The 20,380-nt window shown below is 42.1% G+C and overlaps 1 protein-coding gene across 3 annotated transcripts in view; it reads right to left on the bottom strand.

The window, feature by feature from the left end:
- Positions 1-3,731: 3,731 nt before the first annotated feature.
- GREM2 (gremlin 2, DAN family BMP antagonist) overlaps positions 3,732-20,380 on the bottom strand; it is a 112,534-nt gene continuing 95,885 nt past the window's right edge. For all 3 annotated transcript variants that reach the window (XM_072830425.1, XM_072830423.1, XM_072830424.1), the window contains one exon: positions 3,732-6,657. In XM_072830425.1, the coding sequence (XP_072686526.1) occupies positions 6,150-6,656 (507 nt within the window). In that variant the 5' untranslated portion in view covers position 6,657 and the 3' untranslated portion in view covers positions 3,732-6,149. The remainder of the gene's footprint in view (positions 6,658-20,380) is intronic.

Here is a 20,380-nt window from a genome sequence, read left to right as displayed (position 1 = left end):
GGCAGACTCAATTGTAGAAGTAGTGCTATTTCAGAAAAGTTTGGATTCTTAGCTCCAGCAAAATTTTTGTGCATCCTAATAAGGAAGGATTGAAATCCTAAAACTGGGATGGGAATACCTTGATAAATGTGGTCAAGAATCTCAAACTCCCCACTTCCTCTAAACCTGTTGGCCTGCTGTTAGGCACCCATCCCTCTTGGGATGTGCTGGGTTAGCTAAGGGATGAGCGTAAAGTCACTGCAGGAGCCAGGTATGTAGGTATGGGGTTGTGTCCTGAGGGTCTTGGATCAAGGAAAGGGAGCAGAGAATTAAGCTAGATATCACTATGGGAGCACACTCCCATGAGTCAGGACTTAACACTGTGGCAACTATCCCAGGGATGGTATTAAGGTATGATTCCTAGAGTATCACAAAAACTGATCCATACATACTCAATTATATAAAAATGTAAGAGCTTCCGTGATGGATGGTGGAGGAAAGCATCCACAAGCTCAGAGAAGTGAGCATGGAAAAGCATCTGGTATAAAACACTAAAAAACCCACCAGCCAATGACAATCCCAGGAAAACCTACATTCACCAAAGCGATGTTGCCTATGCTTGTTTCAGGAGCAGCAGCAGTATGGAGAAGCTCAGTCATGCCTGTTGTCTTAACCCCAGGGCTAACAGTAGGAAGAGATGCTATTAAAAAACTAGGCTCCCCGATGAATCTGAGAATAACAAGATTTCAAAATAATATGTCAGGTGTCAGTGCTTAACTTTCAGGAGTATTGTGAGCATAATTGTTCCAAAGAGTTATGGCATTGAAGTGGCATCCAGAGAGTCCCAACTTGGAGCTGATTAATAGAACATGGTGTTCCCAGCTATGAGATAGATGGACTGCCAACAAGGGGATTGCTTAATTTATGTAGTCAAAAGAAATCAATGATGGATTATCAGAGACAGAGGGCGGTATCTCAGTAAAAATCACAATTTCAGGCAGCCCGGGTGGCTCAGCGGTTTAGTGCCACCTTCAGCCTAGGGCGTGATCCTGGAGACCCAGGATCGAGTCCCACATCGGGCTCCCTGCATGGAGCCTGCTTCTCCCTCTGCCTGTGTCTCTGCCTCTCTCTCTCTCTCTTTCTCTCTCTATGAATAAATAAATAAATAATCTTTAAAAAGATCACAATTTCTTGTTCAGTTTCCAGATCAGACTGGAACCCACTAGCTGAGGGATGGGTTAATTCTTTAGAATTAATAACAGGACCCTTTAATAACAGATATATTCATTTATTATTATCCTGGTACTTAACCAGCAAAAAGTTAGGACTAGTTACTCAGGTAAATGTGCTATGTGGAAAAAGAGGAATACTCAGATCTTTTGAGGCTTATTGAACATTGGTTTAGAATTTACACAAATACCTAGAGACCCAATAAACAAACATGGCTCCATATATAAGTGCCATCAGATTACTAGCCCAAATTTGGTTCTCAGAGAGTCCACTGGTCTATTGACCAATCTGGTGATCCTTCCCCTAATCTTCAATGCATAATTGAACGGTAGTTTGAAGAACCTTTGCAATGATTCCTTGACTTCCTGAGTAAGAGCTATTGTGGGGAGGGGCAAGTTGAAGTTTCTGAGGCTTCCTATTCCAGCAAAAAGAGTAAATAAAAAACAATGCTGAATTTCAAAGGGGATGGAGGAAACTAATGAAACTTTCAAAGACTTGAATATTGTGGTTACTCCTATCATACTCTATGTATTTCATCAGGCCAGCTCCTGCAAAAATCAAATAGAACATGACAGGTGATAGGACGGTAGCTCCAGTTGCAGCTACTGTGCTCAAGTATTTTTTGTTTGTATATTTTTGGTTTTGTCTTGCTAGACTAGGTTACAACAGCCCCCAGCACTTAATCTGGCAAATGTGTTTCTAGCCACACCTATCAAGAAGAAGTGGATGCCATTGACATTAATTACCATGGGATAAACAAGGGCTTATGGTCTTGCCCTCACGTCTATGCTAGTTTCTTCCACCCTTTATCAAGATGTAGTCTAAAATAACCTGGATTTTATGGACATTCTGTACAATGTCACATTGATTGACCATATGATTGGCATCATGTAATCAGACCAGATGAGGAATATGGAGCAAGTATGTTGGAAGTCTTGGCTTATACATAATATATACACCAAACTCTAAGGGTTATATACTATAAAATTTAGAGAATAGGTAGTAAATCTTACAGAGATTCATAAGACGTCCGATTCCAGACGAAATGGAGTAGACACATTTTGCCTATTCCTCTACTAAAGACCTGGAATATTTATATATATATATATCTATATATACATATATAGATATATATATATATAATCTCAACATAATAAGGCTCTAAAAGTTGGGGGAGGGGCGCCTGGGTGGCTCAGCAGTTGAGTGTTTGCCTTTGACTCAGGGCATGATGCCAGCGTCTGGGGTTCAAGTCCCACATCCGGCTCCCTGTGAGGAGCCTGCTTCTCCCTCTGCCTATGTTCTGTCTCTCTGTGTGTGAGTCTTTCATGAATAAACAAATAAAATCTTTAAAAAAAAAAGTTGGGGGAAAAAGGCAAATCAGGTAGGAACCTCAGGATCTAAGGAATGACAATACAATGATTTTCTTGACTGCCCACACCCACCCCACCTTCCCATCATGTATCCCAGACTGAGTAGAGCCCAGAAATGCCAATGGATACAACCATCACCACCACAACAAAAACTACTTGGTTTCCCATTTTTCCCTTTTGGTAAATGGCCTGCTGGATTTGAGAAGTAGTGGCAGTGGAATTGGGTGAAGAGAGTGGCAAAGGTGGGTGGAGGTTAAGAAGGATCCAAATGATAACCTAAAGATCAATGCATTTAACTGTATTACTTATGATTTGGTCTTATTGGTTATCTCTTATGTAGAGCTAATCATCAGTGGTGATAGGACAATTATCAAATGAGTTTTATGGAAATACATTCTAAGTTATTCACTTAATAGCAAAAATTCATTTTCATTGACTTTATAACTTAAAAATCTATTAGCCAGCTTCAGAAACAAGTGAATTGAAATATCTTAGCCTCATTTAAGTGGAATATTCTGTCCCATTTAATAAATTAAGATAAATTATTTATTATTAAGTTAAATTTAATTACTTTGAAGTCCATAGAGTAAATCAACCATATGCAATTTTATTATAGTGCTTATTTTTTATTAGTAATTGAATTACTTGAATGGGATATAAGTCAATTAGTTGAAAAATAGAGACACTGTGAAACTAAGAGTAGTTAAATTAAGAAATGTTGAAACGTGAAAAGTGAATGTGAAAATGGACGACACTCAAGACAAGTTCTGGCTTGTTGAAGAGCCCTGGCCAGTACAAGGAAAAGATGAAGTTCTATTTGCAGCAGTTTCTCAACACTTCCTCATTCAGTATTTCTTATTCAAAGGGTACAATGAAAAGAGCTTAAGAATTCTGTCCTCAGCTGCTGAGCAATCTGTGAGAGGCTTGGAAACTCCCCAAGACCAGGATTGAGAGCTATCCCCATCACCTCTGGTCCTTGAATGCCTGATTCTGATTCTCTTTGAAGATGCCAGGCCCCAAAGGAGGTTGCATGATGTGGGCTAAGGACTGAACTCACCATGACTGGACAGAAGCACTTTGAACACACAATGCTCCCTCATGGCCCACTGAAACAAATTCTTAATTCAATTTTTATGGCACATCACACCAGGATCACATATAATCCTAGAGTATCTTTATTTGTTCTATAATTTAATAGTACACCTATAAAATAATTACATTATACTTATAGCTTTTCTTCATTTATAAACAGACAAAAAACAATTAAATACAATTTGAGCCATTATAAGGTAAACTTTGTACATATAAGAACCCCCAGAAGGAGCTTCACACTGCAGCATATCATATTGCTTCCATTGCTACACCCATAATTGGGTTCAAAGAGAGTGTGCTCATGTTTGTATTCTGTGGTTCATAGCTTAATCCTTCCTCTGTCTGCTTGGGTTCTGTGTTAATAAAATGACAGGGTTGGCTTTGCAGTCAGCCAGAGACTCCCATTCACTCCTACCCTACTTTGAGTCCATTGGCCTCCCGTACAGTCCTGTGGACCTCCTTCCTTCACTGCTTTTCTGCTGTGTGTTCTGCACGGAGTCTGACTCGAGGCTTCCCGATAAAGGCAAAAATTAATTCTGAACTTGGACACAGTCTCCACTCTTTCTCTCCATTCCAAGATTCCAGGCTTCAGGGAATTCTGTTGAGTTCTGCCTCCTGATTTAGGGCTATATATACCCATTTCCAAAACCCATACCCCCTTTTACAACAGCACATTCTGCTCAAGTCTCACGGAGTTACAGAAGAGACAGAAATGAAGCCTGCAGTGGGGAGGCAGGAAATGGATTCAGGGACATGCCACCCTTTGCTCTCCTGACCCCCCCCCCCCATCACTGTCTACTGTCAGGAAGCCTCAGTTCCCCAAGCAGCTTATAAAGGGTCTCACACACCTGGAAATGGGCTGAGTGCCCTTGGCAGCAGCGCTTAACACCCAGTGCTCAGGAATTACGAATGAAAGGTTTTCAAAATGCTCTGATTCCCACCAATGGCATCTCATTCACATTTATCAGATTCCATAAACATTATTCACAGGGAAGCCTCTGTGGGCAATTTACCAAAGGGACTCAAAGTAAGTATAATTTTGCAAGAAAATAAATTATGTCAGCTTTCTGATACCAAGAGACCACAACATGAAAAACTCAATGAGTTCATTATAAAAATGAAAGGTAAGTTGATGTGTGATCCTTTTTTTTTTTTAAAGTCCATTCTTTGAAAAGGAAGCTGCTGTAGGACAGCTTAACTAGATTTATATTCTATGTATTTTATCTTTTACTTCCTCCTACACCACAAAGTGACCTGACTCCTCATATATTTAAATATTTCTTTCTTTTACCAGGAAATGTTTTTTTTTGTTTTTTTGTTTAGTGTCATGGCAGTCAAACCGTATCCCTTCTCACACCACATTTGCATATTAAATATCATAGGGCTTTTCAGTTCCCTGGTAACGACCTCCCAGTGAGTCCCCTCCCTACACCCATCCATCCCAACCCACTTCCTACATTGTGCTGCAATGCTTTAGTACCTTCAGTGAAATAGTCATTGTAAAATCGCAATGTAAAATCACCTGCCGTCTCCCTGCCCAATCTAAGAATAGGTGCATGACAGTGAACTGCTGACCAGGCATTATTTCTGAGTGAGACCCCTTGTGAGCCTTACTCAGAAGGGTGCTGCAAAGCCAGAGTCCAAACTCGTGAAACAATACATGGATAGGTCTATAGTGCTTTTTAACAGCTCTTTACAATACAGGTCAATTACAAAACCAGCGTTAATATGGAGACCTTTGTGTGTAATAATATTCTAATCGCAGCGATAATAGCATGCACACCAGAGTTCATCAGAGTCCACGGATGGGGGTGGGGGTGGGGGTGGGGGTGGGGGTGGGGGGGAGTGCGGAAGAAGAGGCGGTGGTGGCTGGGGGTGGGGAAGTGTGGCCTGCTGTGAGCAAGGTCCCCAAGGAAGCCCATTTCATGATCCCAGCGGCTCAAGTCGTCTTCTCGGGTGTCGGGTTTGTTAAGAGAACCTCCCTGTGCGCGGACGTTGTCCGGGGCGCCCCGCAGCGGCGCGAGGGCCGCCCCCCTTCCACCAGGGCACCTCCCAGCCGCAGGGCCCGGGCCCAGCGGAAGAGCAGCGAGGGCCGCGCCCTTCACTTCTCGGCAGAGGGGCGCTGGAGTGTGGGGTGAGGCCGGGGAAAGACTCGCTTTTCCACACGGTGGAAACATCAGTGCCGGCTTGGCAGGGCGGCCCCGGGAAGGTCCTCGCCGACGGCTGGCTGCGGGCTGGGGGGTCTCCAGCCGCGTCCCTCGGGTCCGGGGCGCACAGGAGGGCCCGCGGTCGGCCGGGGACGCTTGGGCGCAGCTCCATGGGCGGCGCGCGTGTGCCCGGGGCGGCCGTGGGCCCCCGGAGACGCGCTGGCCGCGGAGGGGGCCGGCGGGCGGCGCGTGCGAGGGCTCGGAGGACGGGGACCACGGCGGCGGCGCCCCAGGGCCGGGCGCGCGGGGCGCCGAGTCCCGCCGCAGGTGCTCACTGCTTGTCCGAGTCGCTCAGGTTCACGGACATGCACCGACACTGCTTCACCTTCTGGATCTTTTTGAGTCGGAAGGGAGGGTCCAGGCCGGGGCATTCGAGCTCCACGAGGACGGAGGTCACGCGCTGGGGCTTGCAGAAGGCGCACGACTGGAAGGACTCCTCCTCCTTGCGGACGTGGCGCGGGATGTAGAAGGAGTTGCACTGGCCGTAGCAGAAGCGGTTGAGGATGGTGCGGCTGCGGCAGCCCTCCTCGCTCACCGTCTGCCGCAGCGGCTGCGTCTTGCACCAGTCACTCTTGAGGTACTTGCGCTCGGTGACCACCAGGGCCTCCTGGCTGGAGGCCAGCACCTCCTTGATCTGGTGCTGCCATCTCTCCGAGTGGTTGCTGCTGCCGTCCTTGTAGGGCGACGGGATGGCGCCCGCCGGCCGGTTCTTCCGGGCCTCCGCCACCTTCACCAGCACGGCCACGAGGCACAGGGACAGGGAGAGCTTCCAGAACATCCTGCAACGACAGAAGAGTCAGAAGGGGTGGCTGGGGCAGGGGCAGGTGCAGGCGCAGGCGCGTGGCAGGCGCCCCCGGGGTCCTCCGGAGGAGCTGCGGGCAGGTGGGCCAGGCTGCAGGAGAGCCCCAGGCGGCGGCTCCCACGACGTCCCGGGGCCAGGCGGGGCCGGAGGGGGGTAAATATGAATACGGTTAGAACACGAACGCATGTTCAACAACTAAAGAAGAATTACGGTTCGGGATCCCCGGGTGGCTCAGTGGCTTGGCGCCCGCCTTCGGCGCAGGGCCTGATCCCGGAGACCCGGGATCGAGTCCCCCGTCGGGCTCCCTGCATTGGAGCCTGCTTCTCCCTCTGCCTGTGTCTCTGCCTCTCTCTCTGTGTCTATCATGAATAAATAAATAGAATCGTTTAAAAAATAAAAATAAAAAAAGAAGAATTACGGAGCAAAGGTTGCCAGAAAAAAATAGCCCAAGACCGTTTGCTGAAGTGCCAAGAATAGTTAATAAATTTCACTGCATTTTCATTTCATAGGTGCAGGGCTGTCCTATACTCGTTACATGTATACCTTATTTCATCCTCAAAACAGCTTTAAGTTGGAGGTTATTATACCTACTTTACGGTGAAGGAAACGGAGGCACACAGGCATTAGTGATTTGCCCCAGGTTGCACCACCACTAAGAAATGTCCAGGAGCCAGGCATCTGCCTTCCGGGGCCACCAAAAGTACCACTCGATGTGGATCTGATCGGGAATGTTGGCAAAAGGCAAAGGAAAAGCGAACATGGTCACATGTTTCTTCAAAATGAGTACTGAGGGACCCCTGGGTGGCTCAGCGGTTGAGTGTCTGCCTTTGGCTCAGGTCCTGATCCTGGGGTCCTGGGATCGAGTCCCACATCCGGCTCCCTGCTTGGAGCCTGCTTCTCCTTCTGCCTGTCTCTGCCTCTCTCCATCTCTCATGAATAAATAAATGAAATCTTAAAAAAAAAAAAATCAGTACTGAACTGAGGAGTGGACACAGACCAGGAAAACTAATGTGTACACCTCTGTTAATTGTTAGGAATGAAAAATTGCATCTAACATCTGCACAAAGATAGTCAAGTTAATTCAGGCTAGTCACGAATTAGATTCTTGTAGTGGAAACCACTTCCCAGTTGTGAATTAAGAAATTTCCAAGGCTGTCTTTAAACCACCTTAGACAATGCAGTGGTAACCCACATGAATAGATTATTTCTTCTGTCTGTGTAGTAGGGCTTGTGACACAAGGGTGCAGGGGTGGAAGTGAGGGAGAAACTGACTTTGAACCATGTCATGTAGGAAGCAAGGCAAGTCTGACTGAAAGATGGACTTCTTTGAAGTTTAATTCACAGTTTCCATTTCCATTGTTATATTTCTGTTAATACCCTTAAGGGACAACAATACCCCTCAGTAGGGATGATCCTTATGTCCGGACAACTGTAGCTCCTTCATTATCCTTGTCATCCTCACCATCACATTCACACTTATTCATTGCCTCTCTGTAGAGTTGCAGATATTTTACCACCTGTAGAACTGCATAAGACTCTCATTCCTTTAATGTGTACCCCCAAAATGGCATGTAGAAATTAAATATATATATATACACATATGTATAAAACATTATATAGTTCTATAATGCATATTAATTACATTATCACAGGCATAAACATAATGACTAAAATTTAATATTAGATATATTAATCCCCTGAACTATAATCAGTGTCTTACATATATTTTTGCTAATAATAACAGTTAATATTTGTGTTCAATCCAATCCTTCTTACAGTTTCCTTTCATGTGTAAACATCAAAATTCTATGAAATAGGTATCATTATTTCTCCTGTTTCATGGATTAGGAAGCTGAGGCATGGAGGGGCTTCACAACTTACCAAGATCGTATGCGAAGCATGTGATATATTTGAATCCTGGCTCCATGCACCCTGGCTCCAGGTGAGTATAGTTTTCTTGTTGTTAAAAATATTTGTGTTAAGGGGCACCTGGGTGGCTCAGTAGGTGAGGCGTCTGCCTTTGGCTCAGGTCATGATCCTAGGCTCCTGGGATAGAGCCCCGCATTAGGCTCCCTGCTCAGTGGAGAGGCTGCTTCTTCCTCTGCCCTTGCCCATGCTCTTTTTCTCACTCACTCTCTCTCAAACAAATAAAAAAATCTTCATTTTTTTAAAGACATTTATTTATTTATTTATTCAAGAGAGACACACAGAGAGAGACAGAGACACAGGCAGAGGGAGAAGCAGGCTCCCTCCAGATAGCCTGATGCAGTACTTGATCCTAGAACCCTGGGATCAGGACGTGAGCCAAAGGCAGATGCTCAACCACTGAGCCACCCAGGTGCTCCCAATAAATAAAATCTTTAAAAAAGTTATGTTAAAATATCTATGCTAAAATATTTCTGTATGTCATTCTTATTGGTCTAAATGTAAACTACAAGAGACTTACAAATCACATAGCTGAGAATTCCTTCATTTATCGAGTTTGTTAAGTATTTATTCTGAAACAAACTCTGTGGTAAGCCTTGTGAATTCCAGTACCATCCTCAGAGACAAAGAGAAAAGTTCTTCCAGTGTCAGATGAGCCCTGACAAGATCTGCTCTCCCCATTCTCATCTCATGGGCCTCCTCAACTACACTTTCCTACTTGCTCACTCTGTTCCAGCAACCTGACAATATTTCTGTTTCCAGAATGTAGGTGGCATTTTTCTGCTCTAGGGACTTATGTTTGCCTTTCCCTCAGATATCTACATGGTCTTCTACCACAGTCTTCAAGTCTTTGCTCAGTTTTTGCCTCCTTAGGCCTTAACGGGTAACTTCGCCACAGAGCTGGCAGTCATTGCCTCCTTTGTCCCTGCTTTATTTTTCTCCGTGGCCCTTAGCATCTTATGAGATAGTATTGAATAATCTTACTGATTTTTGCATTGTCTGACTTCCCCAACTGGAACATAAGGTCTGAGAAGGACCACCTGTTTATCCGTTATTGCATGTCCTGCACTCAGAACAGTGCCTGGTACATAGTAGGTACTCAATAAGTATGTGTTGAAGGAAATTCGAATACCAGGCATTTTGGTGCTGTCAATGAACTTATAATTCAGAAGTTAGAGAAAGGCATGGAGATGACAGTGTCATAGCTCTAAAGGCGTGATGGCATAGGTTCTCGCGGCAGTGATCCTGGGACCAAGAACATCTGAATCACTGGGATGCTTTAGAATGTAGATTCCTTAGCTCCACCCCCAAAACATTCTGAATCAGTAGAGTTGAGGTGGAGTTTGAGTTCCGTATTTTAAAGAACTGCTTTGGGTGAATTCCATGGGCCAGTGCCCCAGGGGTAGTGGGAACACAAGGAAAGAGCAGCAGTTCCTCCTGGACAGGGAACCGGAGAGGCCCAGGAAATGACAGCTAAACTCCAACAGGATTCTTTCAGGCAGTGACCCCGCCTGGAGTGCAGAGTTAGGTAAATGTAATGACAAGAGGCAAAGGAAGTGAAAACATTGAGAGCAGAGAGGGGAAAAGCGGACAGATTTTCTCTTTTTTTCTTTCTTTCTCTTTCTTTCTTTCTTTCTTTCTTTCTTTCTTTCTTTCTTTCTTTCTTTCTTTCTCTTTCTTTCTTTCTTTCTTTCTTTCTTTCTTTCTTTCTTTCTTCTTCTTTTTTTTTTTGTAATGATTTTTAAAGCAATACAATTACTGAAATTTTGAGGCCGAATTTTTAAAGAACTTTCCTCATGCCTCCTTAGTTCCACACATGAACTGTCATATGGAAATGGCCACACTTCCAGCAGATTCATGGCAAGCATTGAGTATTGGACTCATTCAACTTACACAGCTTTTTATATTTGCAGAATGATTTGTGATCTCAGTAGTCTCTTAAAAAGAAAGTATGTTGGTTCCATTTTAATAATTTCCAAAATTATTAACAATCTGAGTAAATACAACCAAAAGTTTCTAAGTCCCAGCCAGGAAAGATTTACAGAGTCAGCCTGGTCTTCAACCCCTAGTTCCAGGAATAGCTTCACATGCATCTTTGATGGGCCCAAAAATGCATGCTTTCACTCAACAGGTCCTAGCTGTTGTCAGGGAGAACAGAACTAAAACATGTTCCGATCAATTTAGGGCAAAAACTCTTAGAGTCACAGTATTAGATGTGATGATTAACAACATGCATTCTTCGAACGCTTTGAAACATTTTCAAAACATCTGGCAATCACCCTTCGAAGTTATGCTTCACAAGAACCTACGAAGGAAAGCAAACCTCCCATTTTCAAGACCAGGAAAAGAGGCTGAAGATAGTGAAGTGACAGACCAACCCCCGCTCTTCTCTTTCCTTCCTTCCAACTCGTTTCTTTACTCCTTCGCTCGTAGCAACAGGAAGATTGCCAAGGATCTGGAACTTCAATGTCAGGACAGGTAAGTAGGAAAAGAGGTATTTTGCTGCAGTGACTGTATCCTTTTCGCACAAGGGCACTAAAGCAACCGAGCCAGTTTTTGCTCACGGTATATCCTCCACTGGCACTGGGGTGTGTGGGGTTCCTCAGGGGAGAGAACACACATGTCCCTTTCTTCAGTTCACTAACTATTTCACACACAGTTGCACACACATGTCAGTGGCCCCACCAGGGCCTGAATTTAGCACTCAGGGTCCTGCTTTGCCTTGAATCACTTTGCTACTCAGAGAAATGGTTTGCATACAATTAACGTCTCAGAAATGTTGCCATAACCACTGGTACCACAGCACGAACATCCTTCATTTTATCCTCACATCTTGTGTTTGTCTTGTCTCAGAAGAAACTTGTAAATAAGTCTTTTTGGTTTTATTAACCATCCTTGTGGGCTGACAATGTTGTAAATTTGCAAGGGGTGCCAGGCCCGTAAATGCTGATATGCTAAGCAGTCTGGGTTGGTCAAAGTGGGTTGTGGAGAGAGAGAGGAAGCAAAAGCACTTTCCTGTAATGCCCTGAGGCCTGGCCTTTCTTGGTGTCAGAACGAGGGCGGCACAGGCCAGGATAGTATCTAGGCAGCTAAGGAATAACTGGCCCCTTCCGTCAGCCTATTCTAGATGTCAAGGGGTTCCACAATTGGAGCTTGAGCACTGATGCTTCCTCATTTCTAGGAAAGGCTGTGGCAGTGCTGAATCCTCCCTGCCAAAAGGTGTAAGTGACCAACGGCCAAGTATTCAGCTCAGCTGATTAACTTACTCCCTGAGTGACCTTGTTGAGTTTTAGAGGTCAGGTCAAGACAGTACAGGGCTGTGCATGAATGGTGAATGGGATGAGGCTCAAACATTTTCTGTGACTTAAGTAAGAATTCTAGACATCCTTGGCAGGTTGAAGGGAAGCAGCCAAGGCTGAATGTGGGCAGGCACATCTCAGATGAACTTGCTCTCACGGCCCAAGTGGAAACAAAAATCTAAATCCAACAGCAAACTCCAAATAAAACCCTCGACACTGCGAGAATTCAAAGATTATTTTTGTGAGTTTTATTACTAGAACCTCAACAGCCAAAGGTACTTCATCTGTGACATGGATTCTTAGTTTGGGAGGCTGTGGGGGAGCTCTCCAACTAGAGGTAGGCGCTCCTTGGCTCTGGGATCATTCTCTTAGCCCCAAATCAAGTGTCTGCTGAAGCTACTTACTTTCAGCAGCTGGAACCTGCAGCACCCTGTGGCCCATGGGCCGAACCCCAACCTGTGGTCTGTTTCTGTAGATACGGTGATACTGAATGCAGCCATGGCTATTCAGCTACATTTTCTTTATGGCTGCTTTTGTGTTACAAAGACAGACTAGTGGGGACAGAGACACAGCTCACTAAGTTAAAAATATTTAATCTGGTCTTTCACAGAGAAATTTTGCCAAATCCTGTTCCTAATTTTTCCTCTCTAATTTGGTCACTGTTTTCCCTTTACCTTTGTGCTCTTTTGCTAGAAAAGTGAGTTTGAATTTTAAAATTCCTAACTATGAGACATTTCAAACATAGAGCAAGCTAGAACATATAATAAACCCTGTCCGCCCACCACCAAGATGAAAACAATATTAATATTTCCTATCTTTATTTTGCAATCTCTTTCCATTTGGAAAGAAATAAAGCAATATAGGAAAAGGTAAAGTTTTGTTCTCCTATCCTTCTACTCTGACGGAGATAACCAGCATCCTGAAGTTGGTGTCATTCCTGTAGTGCTTTTCCATGTTTACTGGTTTACATATTTTGCATATGAGGGCATGTTTGTGTGCACACATTTGACCCTCACATATGTATAATGCTACACCTTTAAGCGACTTTTATTTTATTTTATTTTTTGAGCAACTTTTAAATTCAACAATAGGTGTTTGAGATTTTACACATGGATATGTTTTTAGAAGAAGTCTGTTCATCTCCACTGCTAAATCCTAAAGCACAATTTATATATTCACCTTACTGAGTGACAGCGAAGTTGCTTCTACTTTGTCACTGTTAATCAGCACTTTGTACTGAACAGTTCTCTGTTTATTTACACCTATCTGTTAGAGTTATACTAAAGGACACACTGAGAAGTGGAAATGCTGGGACACAGGATATGTACAACTTGAGTGTGACTAAGTTTTGCACAGTTACTTTCCAAGTACTTGTACCAGTATTCTCTCCCCTGAGTAATATGTGAGTCCCTGCTGCTGCACACACTTGCTAACACTTGGTGTTACCAGATTTATTATGTTTTGCCTATCTGAAAAATTTGAAATGGCATCACATTGTTATTTTAATTTGCATCCTTCTGATTACAAGGGAGTTGATCACCAAGCTCAAATACTGAAAGGGAGTAATAGCAACTTCTTATAAGTAAATTGTCATACTTGTTATAAGTATAACTTATACTATAAGTATATTTTAACTTTTCTAGTTAAAATATTAGTAAAGGAAAAACAAAAAGTACTAACTATAAATCTTCTGAACTATCATGAGAAGAATAGGAAGTGGCTTGCAATTTCAAAGCAGAATGATCAGGGCATCCCATATGACTCAGAACTTTGAAATCCAAATGGATTCATTTACTTTTCCAAGTGACATTGCCTGAGTGGAACATTGACTATCATTTTGTTCCAGGAGAAGTTTAATTTCATCTGGAAAAATTACATTATGTTTTGAAAAAAGGTTTTCGACCAAAGAAGAAATGATACTATCATTACTTGCTTTGACTTCTGGATAGCAAGTGTATCATTTAGGAATTTGCAATCAGAGTTCTTAATCTTTGAAACAATTGTTGGGATAAACTCAATCTAGGATGTGTAACGCCGAGGCAAGATGGCAGCAAAGCATTAAGTTAAATAAGAAAATGGATGGGAAAGTTCTCTGAATGCTGTAAGATTATACACACATGGTTGCTTTTCTCAAGAGCAGAGCCACTTGGGAATGGGAGTGAGAACATGGTTTCTGGGACTGGAGCTGCCCATCTCGTGACACTGTGTGACTCACTACTGAGCTTCCCTGGGTTCTCCTCTGTAAAATGATGTTAATGGCACTTCCCACCCCCTTTCCAGGTTGCTGTTATGAGGAAGGTGGCACTGAGATCTAGTCATAGTCCGAGTCCTCTCTGAGTGAAAAGAGTTACGAGTTTTATTTGAAAGGAAGGAAGAAATTATGAGCGATCCATTAAGGATTTTGTAGCCAGTGATATTGTTCTTGCAGCCATTAGGCAGAACTTTTATTATTATTAATTATTATTATTATTATTATTATTATTATTTTCAGATGAAGATTTTAGGCTGTGGCTCGGGGGGCCAGTCATACTTCAATGATTCTGTCTTACTCAACCTCTTTTCTCATGTCTTCCTAGGACAGCCTTGTGTGTTCAGGGTGAGCTTCTAAAACAAAAGGCTTCCAGTTCTCTGACAGCAGGGTGTAGATTTTTCTGTCTATGTATACATAAAAATTAGAAGGGCCTGTCTAAAATGCGTGAGTAAAATCAGAAGCATCCTGCCCATGCACCCCACAAACACACTCTACCCCACGCTACTTTATTTCACTTGTGTGACAGTGCATAGCAATGGGACATTGCATGTGGTAAAGCCTGATAAAGCTGTGTATGTCCTTTCACTTCCTCTGGAATTCATGACAAAAGTATTTTTATTATTTTTCTTTAATCTTTTGATATCTTTTACTGATTTTTCTTTCTCTGGCTTCCTTTTAGAGGTTAGTGTTCCCCAAGGATTTTTCCATAACCCTGTTTTCTCCTTCTCCACATTCCTACTTAGAATTTCATTTGCATCAAGACTTCAGCCACCGGCTGCTAACTGCTCCTGACTCTCAGACTCTATACCCAACTGCCTGGCAAACATTCCCTATAGGCACCCCAAATTTTATATGTTCCAAATCTCATCCTATTTTCTCACTCAGCTCCTCTTCTGAAAGTAACTATCTCAGTGAAGAGCACAACGTTTATTCTTTCTCCCCAGGTCAGAGAGCTGAGAGTGAGGGCAGGCCCTATTTGATTTACTACCTGAGAGCCAACGTCCTCATTCTTCTTGCTAACAGGAGCACAACATTGGTTAGGTACTGGTGTCCAGGTTCTTCATGGGCACGTCTACATACCATGGAGTACAGAGTTGATAGGTTCAAGTCAGGGACTAAAAGATGTAAGAAATAGCCCCCTGAGAAAGATTTTTACTCTCTGATAAAAAGAGATGCCAGAAGAAGTTATTGTTCTGGTCTGGGTTTGTTTGTACAAGGATCTGGTGATTGAGGCTACAGCAGCCACCAGGAAGGTACAGCAGGGGATGAAAGTCAAACCTTTATAATATAAAGCACAAAATGGAAAGCTGCTGGATTCTTGATTATATTGGTAAGCCATTGAATTAGCCAACCTTATAACTGCATTATCTCTGGACTTCAATGATGTCAGTTAAAAAACCCTTCAATATTTAAATCACTTTTATTTGGGTATGGAGAATATCCAAACTTATTTTCTCACATATTAAATCCATTAAAAAGACCTTATTGCCTTTCTTGCCTCACTGTCAAACTCCACTGTTATATTTGGGTCCTCATCACCTGAATATTACACCAGGCTCCTCACTCGCCTCCCTGCCTCCAGATTCACACTCACATCCACCTTCTAGGCTCTTATCCGAGTGAACATCCTAGCATGCAGAGCAGTCTATCTTATCCCTTTCAGTCTTCCCTTTTCAGATTTCCCATCACAAACAAGTTCAGTCTTTGGCACAGTGGGTAAACCTGTGATCTTTTCCCCTCTAGTCTCATCATGTTATCCCCTCACAATATCACATTACACTTGAAACACACAAAACTATGTGTCCTACCACATGCAAGGTTATTTTCCACCTGCAAACATTTGCAGTTATTTCTTTTGCCTGAAATACTGTTTCTCTGACAACTGGTGGGTATTTAAGTTTCAATTCAAATTCCACTTCCTTTGCGACGGCATCTGTGCTTCCTGTGTTCTTCATTTCTGCCATAATCATACCTGCCTCATCACAATGAACAGGCCACTGTGTGGCTATTGGCTGCACATTTCCCTCACTGGATTGCACGTTATTGGAAGACATGATATTTATTTATTTATTCTTTTAGAAGATGTGATATTTAATCTTTGTTTCCATAGTGACTTGTGGTCAGTCTACAGAATAGTTTTAAATACTTATGAATGAATGAAAGAGTGAATGATTACATGGGTTCTAGCTACACCAGTATAAATGTGAATGTTTTTATTTTTAAAAACTATAAAGAAGAACTTGAGACTGGATTAACTTTTCAGTAGCAATTATACTTTTATGCAAGTCTTTAATCATAATGATTTAATATATATCAAGTTATCAAAATCAGATGTCAACCTAACTATTAAAGTGGAGTAATTTTTTTTTTTTTTACAACCTAATAGACTGGTGCCTATGATTCAGTAGTAATATTTTTGCAGGTCCTACTGTCCTTCTATTTCAAACTGTTGTCCACCTCTCTTTGTTCTTTCTGCCGCTGACCTAGTGTTCTTGTCATCTGTCATCTTCCAACTGGTATTTGGTACAGTCATGGGGGTTAAAGAAAGTCTTTCCAAGGGGTAGCAAGGATGGTTTTAGTGAAAGCAACGTTAATATCCTCAGCCTCCATTTCTTCCTTCTAAGAGATCTGCCGAAGAAGTTGTCTTTATGCTAAAGTTGTCTGCAACAGGCCAGACAAGTTCTCCCTCCCTGCCTCTAACAGTATCCCTTCCTCCACTTGATAAAAGGAAGGGACAGGCTGTCATCCACCTGTACTTCTACTGTGGCTGTCTTGCCTGGAGTATAAGAAAGGTTCCAGGGATCCCTGGGTGGCGCAGCGGTTTGGCGCCTGCCTTTGGCCCAGGGCGTGATCCTGGAGACCCGGATCGAATCCCACATCAGGCTCCCGGTGCATGGAGCCTGCTTCTCCCTCTGCCTGTGTCTCTGCCTCTCTCTCTCTCTCTCTCTGTGTGACTATCATAAATAAAATAAAAATTAAAAAAAAAAAAGAAAGGTTCCAGAGCATCAAATGAAAGGACAATTTTAAATATTAGAACTCTCACTAAAAAGGTAAAAGTCACCTTAATAAATTCTTTTTCATGTCAGATTGTTCCCAATAATTTGCTTTAAATCTACACTGAAGAGGCACTTGGGTAGCTCAGTTGGTTAAATGTCTGCATTCAGCTCAGGTCATGTGCCCAGGGTCCTGGGATTAAGCCCCACATTGGGCTCCCAGCTCAGCAAGGAGCCTCTTCTCCCTCTCCCCCATGCTCCTGCTCTCTCTTGATGTCTCTCTCTCTCTGTCAAACAAGTAAATAAAATTTTTTTAAAATCTTAAACCAACATTGAAGGAAGATTTAAATTGTCAGGTGATATATATCACCCAAAATAATTTTTTGATGATGAGCATTATGTGATTACTTACATGCAAGTAAGTCTGAAAAGTTTTAAGAAATTGAGACATTGCTATTAGGAAACACATTTCTGTTACAGCCTATTTTTGTGAACATATTTACTTAGTATATATTATATATAAAATATAATCATACACATACCCACACATACAGTATATGGTAGAGACTTTCTGCCGAATCTTGTTTCTTTCTGGCAATAACTACTATTTATTCATGAAAATATAAACAACAACAGTAAATCTCCATGTATGAAGCATCTTTTAAAGAGAGGTAAATAATTAAAATTTACCTTTTTTGCATTTAATAATCAGTTCTTAAATTTGTGATTTTTCTTTATTTATTTTAGAGAGAACATGGGAGCATGTGCATGCAAGTGTGGAGGGAAGGGCAGGGAGAGGAGGAAAGAGAAGGAGACTGACTAATCACTTAGGTGCCCTTTCTTCTCTCGATCTTAACTTTAGAGGTTTTGGATTTGAAAATCTTTTTTTTTTAAGTATTTATTTATTTATTTATTTATTTTATTTTATTTTAAAGAGAGAGCGCACCTGCACATGTTGAGGGGTGGGTAGAGGGGGAGGAGTAAGTAGAGGGAGAGAATCTCAAAAAATTTAAATCGACAAGCTTTTTTTTAATTAAGAATATAAGAAGGGATAGGGCATCTGACTGGCACAGTTTGTTAAAGGTCAGACTCTCGGTTATGCCTCAGGTCTTGAGCTCAGAGTGGTAAGATTGAGCCCCACCCTGGGCTCTGAGTTCAGCCTGGCATCTGCTTGAGATTCTCTCCCTTTCCTTCCCCTCTTCCCCACTGCCCTCCCCTCTCCCTCTCCCACTCTCTCAAAAATAAACAAACAAATAAATAAAATCTTTAAAAAGAAAAAAGCCTTTCAAACCCAAAACCTGTCATCATAGGATAAATCTATGGGGAGAACTAGAGAGAAATATGAATTCAAGGAAAAAATAATGTCAAATTTCCTTACAGGAAGTGCATCTACAACTATTTTTTTAAATGTATAATAATAGGCATAAAATATAGCTATTGTATTTAGCTATTATGGTATTTAGATTCCTTTGGAGACATTAAAAAGAGTATTTTAACCATCATCATTTTAAAACATCAGTGTTGCAATATTCTTTAAATGATATTTGCTGCAATTTATATGTCAGTGAAAGAGTTTGTGAGAGGTTATATAGATTTAGAACTAAAAATGTTTATAGACTAGTACACTAAGTATATTATTATATTACTATTTCTAACCGTGAAAATTGTGTTAACAATACCAGGCAAGAATAATAATTCATCCTCGAATTCTCTGATACATAAAAAGTTTATGTCCCCAAGTAAATGTTATGAAGAAAGCTCTGACTTTGTTTCTGTCCTAGTCATGGACTCATGTCTCCCAAATTCTGCAACCTCTCTTTTCTGACAGGTTTTCAAAACACTGTTGGCTAATGGGTCCATAGAGGCCTGGAAAGTCCCATATTAAGTAATTTAATTAAAACAAGAAGTCTGGTTTGGTTGGTATTAAGTCTTAGGCACCCTGCCTTTTTCATGTTAGCTCCTATTGACAACTGATGCTGAATTCAGACAAATTAAAGGGTAAATTCAAGGCTCTTGACCAAAAAAAACAAACACAATCAGAGACAACCAGGAGACTTATGCCAATGGACATGGAGTCATGGAAAAAGTAAAAAAAAATTTAAAAAAGAAAGTATCACAAATGTACTTAAAATGAATACTAATATCCAGTGACCAAACCTGTCTCTATACACCTAAAACAGGCAGTACTTATACTGTAAGCATTAATTGGTTTATTCATTCATTCCACCATAGAAGGTGTTCTATGCACCTTCTTAGGTGATGGGATACAAAGATGAATAAGACATCGATTTCATGTCAGGAACAAGATAAATGAACAAAAAGTTGCATTAACTGTCAAGTAGGAGACTAGTTAGTTGTTGGAGTAATCCATGGAGGAAACAATGTGGGATGTAACTAAGGGGCAATTGGAATAGAACAGAAGGAAACATTTTAGATACTTGAGCTTTAACATGTTGAAAGTAATTGAATGGCTATGAGATGAGGGACATTGGAAAACCTGGGTATCTGCCTCAGACAACAGGAAGCTGGGGACCAGGCTAGCTCTCCATGACCAAGAACATGAGAGGAAGAGCTGGCTGGTGGGGTCAGGGAAGTCTCCAAGCACAGGAAAGCTGTCTAGTCCAAGATGGGCTTCACAGGGTTGATTTGAAGGGATGTCATTATGCGGGGATGATTAGATCACTCATGGGTTGAGCAAGAGGAGAAGTGGGTGGTAGGTGGAACTCTGGGATCATAAGCTCTTCCAGGAACTGAGGAAAAGGAAACCTACAAAGGAGGCCAAGGGAAGGCAGGGATAGCCAGGCTGTGAGAAGTCAGATGAGGGAACACTGACACGTGATCATGTAATCACTGGATCGATGGTCCACCAGTTTTGGGCTGGGGAGTTTTAGAGACATAGTGGGGTGAGAGCAAGATTGTAGAGGAGAGAAGGTGAAGATAATATGTAATGGATTCTGATTTTCGTACTTTGAAATGTTGTTGGTAAACTGTAATCATCTAGCCTTCCAAATATTTAACAACTTACTCTAAGTGAAGTCAAAGGACCAATTGGAAAGGACAGAAAGTACTTTCTGAACCACAACCTCAGAAACCCAAGCAATATCACCCTGGAAAGCTGAGCAAAATGAAGCAAGTGCCAACCTGATGCCTGGGCTTGAAGTTCCCAATACTCTTTCTGAGATTGCCCTGGATTTTCAAATAATTATCTTCCTCCAAACACCTAAGCTTCTA

This window comes from Canis lupus, chromosome 6, assembly GCF_048164855.1.
Source record: "Canis lupus baileyi chromosome 6, mCanLup2.hap1, whole genome shotgun sequence".
Lineage (NCBI taxonomy): Eukaryota > Metazoa > Chordata > Mammalia > Carnivora > Canidae > Canis > Canis lupus.
Note: the sequence above shows the minus strand (reverse complement) of the source record. Positions and strands in the feature narration are given on the sequence as shown.